Raw genomic sequence first — 10437 nt, 5'->3', positions numbered from 1 at the left:
CTTCTGACTACCTTCTCAATCTGCCCAAGTCGAGTTTCCGTTTTGTCCACGAGTATTATTTTTTGTATGTACCGTTCATAATAAACGTTTTTGGGTTAGATCGCGTTATTTATAAATATGTCGTAACAGTCCACCACCCGACACGGCCAATCAGTGAAAAAGACCGGGAGCAAGTGAGGGCTTCACCATTCTGGCAAATTGCCCGATGATGCCGGATGTAATTACCAGCGAAACGTCGTACTCAAAAAAAGTAAATGTTGTGGATTCACTCTTCAACACACCGGTGGGCTAAAGCAGTGAACTATTTGTCTTTTGTCAACGTGACACTTTTTTTTACTGATTGGCCGTGTCGGGTGGTGGAGGGTTACGACACATTTATAAATAACGCGATCTGACCCAAAAACGTTTATTATGAATATTGGTCGCGAAAGCCTGCTACGTGTTAAACGGTATATACCGTGTTTATATGGACGGCCTTGTACAGCATCATGTGATCCTGAGATATTTAGATGCTTTCACGTTATGAAATTATTGTATTTATAATAAAAAAACAACAGCATTTTGGGGGAAAGTACAGTATTAATGTTGACATAAATCAGTGTACTGTGGAACCGCGCTGTCTAGGGAAGCTCATTGCTACAATACAGGGGTCAAATTTCTTACAGATAAAAAAAAACATCTTTTGTTTCCTGAGTGGAACCTGTTTTTATTACAGACACGTGTAATATACACAACCAAATATCACACCGCACGAACATTGCGCACAAATTACATAATCATTGTATAAATGCACACACGTATAAAAAAAAATGCTTGCACGGTGAACGAGGGGACATTCAACACTTTTGAGACTTGAACTTTAAAAGCAGCGTATTTGTGAGAACTCGTCCGTCAGCATATCAAGATTAATGTGTATTCTGCGAATTTCTCACTCACGCCACTGCCAGGAGGCCTCAACAACAAGCGGCCATGAGCATCCTTGGAAGCCAGCAGCGGCCCCCAACCTTGTTGGCACCAGGGACGGGTTTCGTGGAAGACAATTTTTTCACGGCCTGGGGTGGGGGGGGTCATCATTGGGTCTCTCCCCCTTTTCAAAGAATCTCTCCAGCGACGTTTGTTTTTTACTCATTGTGGCTACTAGGGGTTAGCGCTTGTGGGCTCACCAACACCGTGACTGAGACGAGTGCGCGGTGCGGGAAAGAGACGCGGATGGAAGTGGTCAATAATACACGCGCGGACTCACCGCTCTCACCTCCTGCTGCTGTGAGGCCCGGGGGTTGGGGACCCCTGTTGTAAGGGATGCTTGGCCTACTCTTCCACGTTGGCCAAATGTCTTGAAACAGGTGTGAGCACCGACGCTTTACCCCAAACACGTCACCGACTGGGGTGGTACCCCTTCACGCCGCCGGGTGGGATTTAAGGGACCCATCCCATTGCTTCAACTGCCGCGTTCAGAGAGCGAAACGGCGACTTCTGCATTTCGTAATACCAGTGTGCCCGAGGGTGGTCGTTAAAGAAACACATTTTAGATTTGAGACCGTCAGTGTGCCCAAAGCGCAAAGGGGCCGTCCATAAATGACGTCACGCGATTTTGGACGATTTTTGACCCCCCCCCTCGTCACACGGCGTCACAAAGTCAGACCCCCCCCCCTCAAATATGACGTCACAAAGCTCTGCGCCCCCCCAAAATAAAACATGCTTCAAATCGCTTTAAACTATTGTCATTATAGTGCGTGTTTAATGTGCCGCTGCACTCTGATGTTGTAGGAGAAAACATTTATCAAAAAGTCAATTTAATTAAATAGAGAACGTGTTGTCTATATTTATTTAAAATTGCGCTTTTTTACGTGACGTCACATTTCTCAACCCCCCCCCCTCGTCACACATCGTCACAAATGTCTGACCCCCCCCCCCCCCAGGTGCGTGACGTCATATATGGACGGCCCCAAAGCACTCCCACCAGTGACGAGGACGTGGAGGCGGGCTCACGTAGCGGCAAAGCTGTGCGCAACATGCATGTCAACGCCGCACTCCACTGCAGGCAAACAAAAACGTTCAATTTCCCCATTGACATTCACGGTGATGCGAGCACGAGCCGAGGATGCGCCTGTCAAACGATTATCTCCGAAATGAAATGTTTAAGCCGCTCCGATAAACGCTCTTAATCTCTCAGAGGTTCAAGCGCCGTGTGTCACGGCGTGTTGGCCAGAAGCTCCGACACTCCCGAGTCAACGACGGGGGAGTTGCTTCGGCAGCTGTGCAGTGGCCAAAACAAACGACCGTGGGGTAGTGGTTTAGTGGACAGTGCCGTGCAATGATCCCGGCGACACGAGTTCAATTCCTTTGACCAGTGGCGAGTGACATTTGAACCGGTGCTGGATTCCTGACACACGTGGCAGAAGCGGTGGCGCGCAGGGAGTTGGCTCAATTCTGGGCCCTCTCCTGTCACTCATAGGCACCGACAGGCACGGTGAAGTATGGTCCAACAACTCCTAAGACCCACACGGCACGGGGAGACATTTATCCACCAGCGGATGGACAGAGGGCTGTACAGTTGGACTATCTTGTGGTAGAGTACACAACAGGTCAATACTTTGCTTTATTCATGTCTAAATCATTGTTCATCTCTTGGCATGCCGGGGCATTCGCAAGCACACCGCGTGTCCTCAAGGGTTTTAAATATAACATTTACATATATAATATAAGACGAGTTGTGCTGTCTAAACCAATTTGATAAATATTCAGCTGCCGTCGATTTGACTGTTACGTGCCACCAAAATTAATGAAGGAATCTGCAATTCCTTTTTGAGGTGGGCGGAGGAGGAGGGGAGGGAGCATTCTGGAAGTGTCATCGCGGAAAATTCGAGAAGCCACCACGAATCATGCATCCCATTATTGCGGAATCTGGATGAGACGGCACACAATTGAAAGCTCTCCTCCCCTCCGGGAGATCCGAGCGCCACTCGTACCCCGTCGCGATGGGAACGCGTGGCCGCGCCTCAACCCAAACTGACAATTTCAATTATCGGGCAGGAAGCGTTTGCTGTTCAGAGAATGAACCTCGTCACACACCCACGAACACCACGAGATGTCCAGTACATCTAACGCACCGAACGCCAGGACTTAAGCCGCTTTTAGTATTGCGGATCTGCGATTGCCTACCTGCTCTCATGCCACTGCCGGATTATCCCAGCAGCACAAGTAGCTACATATGTAGCTACAGGCCCCGCACTTTCAAGGACCTCGCGCGAAATGCTTTCAAGCTATCAATTTAGGTTCAGTGATTCTGCACTTGTTCTATTATTATAGTACTATATTGCCTTCAACTTTTACGAACGACTGGGTGTTTAAGGTTAGCGATTTGTCGTATTATCTGGCTGTATAGCAAATAAAAAAATACAATTATTTTACTACGAAACAAATTTTTTTATGTGTTTTTAGGGCCCCTTTATAACATATGCTACAGGCCCCACACCAGCTTAATCCGGCACTGGCTCATGCCACTGCTGGCACAATGGGTAATTTGACCTTCCCTTCCACACTGGCCAAATATGACATGTCCGATTGTATCTCCTGGAGTGCGGCAGATGAAAGTGGTGCAAGTTTATTTAAAAAACCCTCCACCTACGTCCTCCCAGAAGTATGAATGGGAACACGAGTTAGTGGATACAAAATGTGGTCAAATCAGGTTGGGATACTCCCACATGTCCAAGATGTGGCCAGCATGGACAGTCAGCTCAATACCCTCTAGAGAGGCTCTCTGGAGCTCCTTAGAACAGAGGCCCTACTGCCAGCGCTGGCGTGAGCATGCGCTCGGAGGGGCTACACCTAATAACTGGGAGATGTTCTCACCAGTGTCGGCCTCATGGTCTAAGTCGAAAGCCAGCCAGCCTCCAAGCCCCTGGAATTATTTTGGCTGCTGAATAATGGTAGCCATGGTCTGGGCCCAGCTGATGATTACGGGACATTTCACGGATGGATTTTTTGACACAGCAAATGGGAAAGGCACACATTGACATCTAGGCTGATTTCTGCTGCTGTACATTCCAAAAGACTTGTTTATGTACTGCATGTATATCATGCACCTGATCGTATCCGATCTTGGAAAGCGAAGCAGAGTGAAGCATGGGTAGTTCTTGGATAAGCGACCGCCATGCACAACAACAGGTGTTAAAGAGGTTGTAGGACTGCCTTATGGACAGCAGTGGCCAGTGAAGCAAATTTAATTGTAACATACTTCTATGCTCCCGTGTCTATGCTCTATGCCTCCACCAAACTACACCAACCAGTGTGAGGATGTAGTGGGAAGGCCCCATCTAGCAGTCGATTGAAAAAAAGACTGACTATACCATGTACATATATTAAAAGGTGCATATATATGTATGTACTTGGGTGGAGTGGTGGCACAGTGGTCAGCGCACTGGCAATTGAAGTCAGTTCAATTTCCAGCCACGATAAACATCAGTGGCGAGCTTTGTCTCGTTATCTGAACTGGTCCAGGGCTCCCTTCAAAGCACACCAACCAGGAATGGTGAAATACGGCCCTTCAAACCTGACGACAGACACGGTAGGTATACAGAGGCTCTCTTACTGCAGCAGTTTGATAAGGGGGTAGTATTTTAAAAGGGTACAGTTATACTTATTTAAAGTGCATCACAAGGTACATTTAAAGCATCTTCTGTGTGTCGATCACATAAATAATTTTACTGACATTAAATGTCACCATATGCAAAACAAAATTCGGCAAAAAACAATTAATCTCTATTTCCAATACTTAATTTTCAAAAATGTTTTTTACACACGCCATCATATCACAATGATGTTGTATTATCTGCGCCTCATTAACATTCATCAGTTGAACATATCCAGCAATCAAGAGTCTGATTCTCGGCCACATTCATATTTGTGAAATACTTCCACGGGATGAATCGATGCAACAGTAATTAGCACAATATGCTTCGAACCCAACGACTGAGTTGGATTCCCAGCTACAGACACCATCGGTAGCGAGCAATATCTGAATTGGTCCTGGGCCCCCACTTCTCCAACCTGCACTGACCAGTATGGTGAAGTATGGTCAAACCACCTCCATATGACATGGTGAGGTATTATGTATTACTATGCGTGCTTAGCCAGGAAAGCCCGACCTATTAACCTATTTATTTTTATTTTATACCAGGTAATGTCCACATAGATACGTCGCTTTTTTCATAAGCTACCTGGCCACAAACTGATAGCTCAACGAAGTGGCTTATCATGGGGAAATTCACAGCAGCCAAATCCTCGTAAGAAGAGACAAATCCATGCCGCCACGGGGAGAACACGAAGAAAACTCCTGCAACACCAGGCGAGGCGGACAACATCTCGCCACCGTGGCGGCCCATGCCGTCTCTGGCAAGTCTTTTTTTTTTTTTGCAGGAGGGGGCGATGGCGCTGCTGTGTGATCCCAAATGAGTAAATTGTCAGGTAGAAATTTCCAGCACTGGAATCTTTTCCCAACACCAGTTCCATTGGGTCATTTATTTTAGCTATGTGACGAACCCTGAACCCTTCTCTGTATGCTCGTTGAACTTCTTTCACACCGTACGTAGCCAACCGTGCTAATCTCTCCGAGGCACGAGTGTTACCACTGCGCCAACATGTCTTCATCCAGCAGTGGATTATGTTTAATTTCCACCACCGACTGTGATCCACAGCCCGGGTGGAGGGTGGGTGGAGAGGCGTGACGCCAACGCGTCGCACGAACCCGGGTTCGACGCTGTGGGACGCGGGTGGCACCACGCGCGCAGTGACGTCACCACCGCGCGCGCACACACGTGGTTAACTCCTCTTGATGTTTCATCATCACCATCATCATCAGACGTGTTCTTTCCACTGTTGGATGAAGGCCTCCCCCCCCCCCCCCCACGTCGTCACCAGAGTCCTGCAATGCCACCGCGTTCCATTTCGTTGTTAACCCACGCGCGACGAGATCCCATCGCTCCACCGCTCACGTCCCGTGTCGCCACGCTCGCGATGTGTGGAGGAAACTTCTCAGTACTCGGTAACGGCATTCACAACGACGGCTGAGTGAACTCACAATAATCTTTCCTTTGATTATATATACAGGGTGAATTTGCAACAACACCACAAGAAATGTGCCTCCACGCTCTGGAGACCACCTGGAGAAGATTCCAGGCACGCGTTGACAATGATGGTGAACAAGTGGAGACTTTTTGAAGCTATTAACAGACATTTGCTATCACGTCACAGTGTAGTATTATCCGTTCATTTGTCATTAAAAACGATAGTGCCATATGAGTGTTAACATTTTTTTGAAGCACCCGGAATAAAAAGAGCGAAACAAGTCTAATACTGATGGCAGTGACTGTGACGGCAATTTTAGCGGCAATGCCAACTGCGATGTAGACGGGGCGGGGGGAGAGGGAGTTGGAGAGAGGACGGTCATAGATCATTGGTTCCATAGGTCAGCTTGGAGCGGTATTCAGACACCCAGGAACGTACACACGCACCGTCTCATCCCAGGCGCAGTCCGCCACCTGCAACCACCCGAGAGGGAAGGAGACAGGGAGAGAGGGAGACAGGGAGAGAGGGAGACAGGGAGGGGGGGGGGCATTGTCAGTGGGGAATCATCTGGCCGGGCACCACCCCCAAGGCTGCGAGTTGGGGCGCAACAGAGCGCTCAGAGAAATCGTGAATTTGAATGAAGCCCGTGAAATCGTGGAAGTGGCTACAGAAACACACGAGATTGGGCGCTTCCTTTATTTGCTGTCCAAAGTAGCATAGGTCAAGTGGTGAAAATACAACTCGAAATTTGAAATACAACTTTGCATTACAAAAACACCTCTGGATTTTCAATGCACTAGGCGGGGCAATCCCAGTGGTGTGCAGTCGGTGGGAGGGAGGGCAGAAGCGACACTGGGCTGTCCCCCCCCCATGCGAACCGGTCGCCCCATATTTAGATTGTTTCACTTTTATTCAACCAGCTAAAAAAAAAAACCCCTTGAGGTTGAAAACCCTCTTTTGCGAGGGGGACCTTACATCACTTCAAATTTATTGGAAATGTCACAACACTTGAAAACGATTTAGATTCACCAGTTATGGTTATTAATAAAAAAACACTAACATCTTTCATAAAAAATTAAAGGAAATGTTTTGGTGGGCACTGCCCCCACCTGACCACATGACCTTTCCATCAACGGTGTCCCCCCGCCCCCCCACTCAAAAAGTACCGTGCCAAATTCATATCCTAGACCACGACACACAGAGCGCAGCACCTGCACTCTGAGAGCAGATCGATGAATCGCCGTGCGTGTTATCACTGCTCAAACCTTGTTGCCGGTGCAGAGAGAAAAGACAACCCTTAGTAACGTCACAACAAACGCGACCGGCGGTGTTGGCCTAGCGAGGCAGCGCGCGAGCGGTGTTTGAACAGCAACCCCCACCCCCTCCACCCCTCGCCCCAGCCCCCCCTGTCGCGGCACGGATCACTCCAATGTGTCACCGCCTGTCAAAAATCCTCAAAGGCGTCTTTCTTAGCGCCACGGCTCTTCGCCTCGGTTTTCCAATTAAATTACCAGCCGCGCCAAACGGGAAGGGCGGTGACGCGCCAACGCTGGCTGGCGGTTCCGTTCGACGAGGCGGCGCTCCCCGGCCGCTTGGCAAATATTTCAACACGTGCCCCTCGCCTGCCACCGGCCAGCGCCAGCCGCCTATGCGTGGCCGCTCGCGAGCGCCGCGTGGACACAACCTGCCGGAAACGACTAGCCAAGGGCGGCGGAAACTATCACGGTCTCACCGCTACATTCGCTGATGCGAGCTGTTAACTACCTCGCCTGGTATGCAGGAAGACAAAGCGTGTCTCTCTCCCCGTGGTCACGGCGGATTTTTCTCCGGGTCGCCCGGTTTTTTCCCTCCACATTTAGAATCAACATCACGTGTTTAGAGTATTTGGCTGCTATAAATTTCCACGTGATAAGCCACTTCGTTGAGCTATCAGTTTGTGGCCAGGTTGCTTCTGAAAGAAAAATTGCTTTATAGCTGAGTGGGCCTTACCTGGTATAATAAAAATTGCTTAGCTGATCACAGCTTAACAAGTAAAACATTTTTTGAGTCTATATGCAGATTAGAAACCATTCTATTATTTCGTATGGCAATATATTTAGGAGCTAAATGACCACGTCAAGGTGTGCTGGGCACGAGGAGTGGGCATCACGAGTGAGTATCACGAGTGAGTCTGTGTAGTTTTTCTATTCCTCCTCCGTCGAAGCAGCGCAGGCTACAGTCGTTTACAATGCGCTCCACAGTCAGTGTCGCATGGCCACGATCGCACTGCTAAAAACCTCTTCCGCTGAATGCAAAACAATTACTACGACATAGAAACAGAGTACGGAGCACAATGGAGAGGGCCTTTTCAAATGCGACAATTTGCCCGGATGCTGTGATTCATCCTTGTTTCAACATCACCGCGATGTTGTTCCTGCGGTGACGTTCACTTATTCCCTTTTTGTCCTACCGTTGCCGCGCACCTGGCGCAGGTGCCAGTCAGCCGGGCGCAGCGACGCCACAAGAAGAGAAAAGAAACAACACTCCGCCACGTATCCTATCCCTCTTGACGCATCAGCACGAGCATTGTTCCAAACTAAAGATGTTTAAAATTAATGAATGAATACGTAATCGGCTCTTTCCTTTAACTATAACGGTGATACCAAACAACAACAAAAACCCGTGCATGATTGCTGATCGAGCAAAGGTCAAACCTCATTTCCCTGGGGTGATTGGGCTTTTTGGAGTGCAGCTGCCAAGCTTTGGAATTATTTGCCTTTGCTAATAAGCCAATCAGAACCATTAGATATGTTTAAGTCGGCCTTGAAAACCCAACTCTTTCGATTGGCCTTTTCCCCCGGCTAGTTCTGGCCATTTACCCTGCATGGTCTGTCTGCTTCCTGCTTAACATGCACGGGGCACATTGGGATCTACGGATGAAATGCACCTTACAAATACAAATAATTATTTATTAACTGATACCCTGGACACGCTTACAAAGGAGATGTTCAATCTCAAGGGACAATCGAGGTGAAAAGATGTTGATACAGAGAAATAGCATCTATAGAGCAGAATATAAAGCTGTAGTGCTACTATGGTGCCACCCCCACTGTGGCCCCCACCTTCATCGACCCACACCGACCAGCGTGGTGAAGTACGGTCAAACAACCCCCACAACCTGCACGGCGTGGGAAGGGGGGGCTAATCCAGCAGTGGATTGACAAATGTCCATGCTTGTACGTACATACAGGGTGGAGCGGTGGTGCCGCGGTTAGCACACTGTTATGAACGACGAACCACGTGGCCTGCGTTTGATTGCTATAATCAGCTGACATCACCGCCCCCCACGGTACAATGACCAGCGTGGTGAAGTATGGTCAAACACCGTGAATGACCACAAGGTGTGGAAAGGCTTTCATCTAGTCGTAGATTGAAAGAAGGCTGGAAAGTATAATATTTTATACACACCAAAGAATGACAGAGTGCATTAGGAAAAAGGGACTGTATAATTATATTAGAATTGTCTATAAATGGCAAGCCTCAAAGATGGATTTTATCATAAGTGCATTTTTTATATTAAGAATTTAGTTACGGGGTGGTGTAGTGGTTATCGCTCTGCGCCATGAACCCAATGGTACCTAAATTCAATACCCGACCACAGTAAACAGCATTGGCGCGTGATATCTGGACCTGTCGTGGGCTTCCGCTTTGTCAACTCATAGTGACCAGTCCAGTGAAGTATGGTCAGGCAACTCCCATGACACACAAGCTGTTGGGAGGCCTTCATCTCGCAGTGGATTAACAAAGGCCTGAAAATCCATCAAAATTTGTTAACACACAGAACCTCAAAAATTGGCTCATGGGCAAGCACTGACTAAAGAATTGCCCGATGCGCGAGTGAGCAATTGGGTGGAAATCACCTCCACGAGATGCCATAAGCCAGGAGTGGAACTTCCATATTCACATGACAGGGCCCAAATAGAAAAACCACGAATGGATAATCACAAAACATCGCTGACCCGCCCAAACTGGACATCTGTGAAGAAGAGCTGCATAGGTTATCGGATTCCTCCAGTCTAAATATTCTAATTCTAATTGGCATCCCAGGCTATGTAACATGCCATCTGGGTTTGGCAGCGCATGCTCCCACGGCCTCTTATCGTTTAAGGCTGAGCACCTGATGCGCGACGTTACCTGCCCAGGTGTGTGAATGCTGAAGTCGAGGCCACAAACAAACTCCGTGTGGTGTTCCACCGTTTGGAGCAGGGGAACGGGCGCCTGGAAATCCCAAAACCTGCGAAAGGAGACAAAACCAGACCAAGTGACCACACCAGCAGTGTTCATTAAGTCAGCATGTTTTAGGTATTTATATTAGTTCGTAGATTTAAGCTT

General features: G+C 48.3%; 1 protein-coding gene across 3 annotated transcripts in view; it reads right to left on the bottom strand.

Moving 5' to 3' along the window:
* Positions 1-2275: 2275 nt before the first annotated feature.
* The window catches only part of PEX7 (peroxisomal biogenesis factor 7), a 28375-nt gene continuing 20213 nt past the window's right edge, over positions 2276-10437 (bottom strand). For all 3 annotated transcript variants that reach the window (XM_078878191.1, XM_078878192.1, XM_078878193.1), the window contains exons 10-11: positions 10240-10339; positions 2276-6539 (exon numbers count right to left, since the gene is read on the bottom strand). In XM_078878191.1, the coding sequence (XP_078734317.1) occupies positions 6468-6539; positions 10240-10339 (172 nt within the window). In that variant the 3' untranslated portion in view covers positions 2276-6467. The remainder of the gene's footprint in view (positions 6540-10239; positions 10340-10437) is intronic.

Source organism: Lampetra fluviatilis, chromosome 50 (genome assembly GCF_964198595.1).
Source record: "Lampetra fluviatilis chromosome 50, kcLamFluv1.1, whole genome shotgun sequence".
In the NCBI taxonomy this organism is placed as follows: Eukaryota; Metazoa; Chordata; class Hyperoartia; order Petromyzontiformes; family Petromyzontidae; genus Lampetra; species Lampetra fluviatilis.
This window is presented reverse-complemented; position numbering and strand designations above follow the sequence as displayed.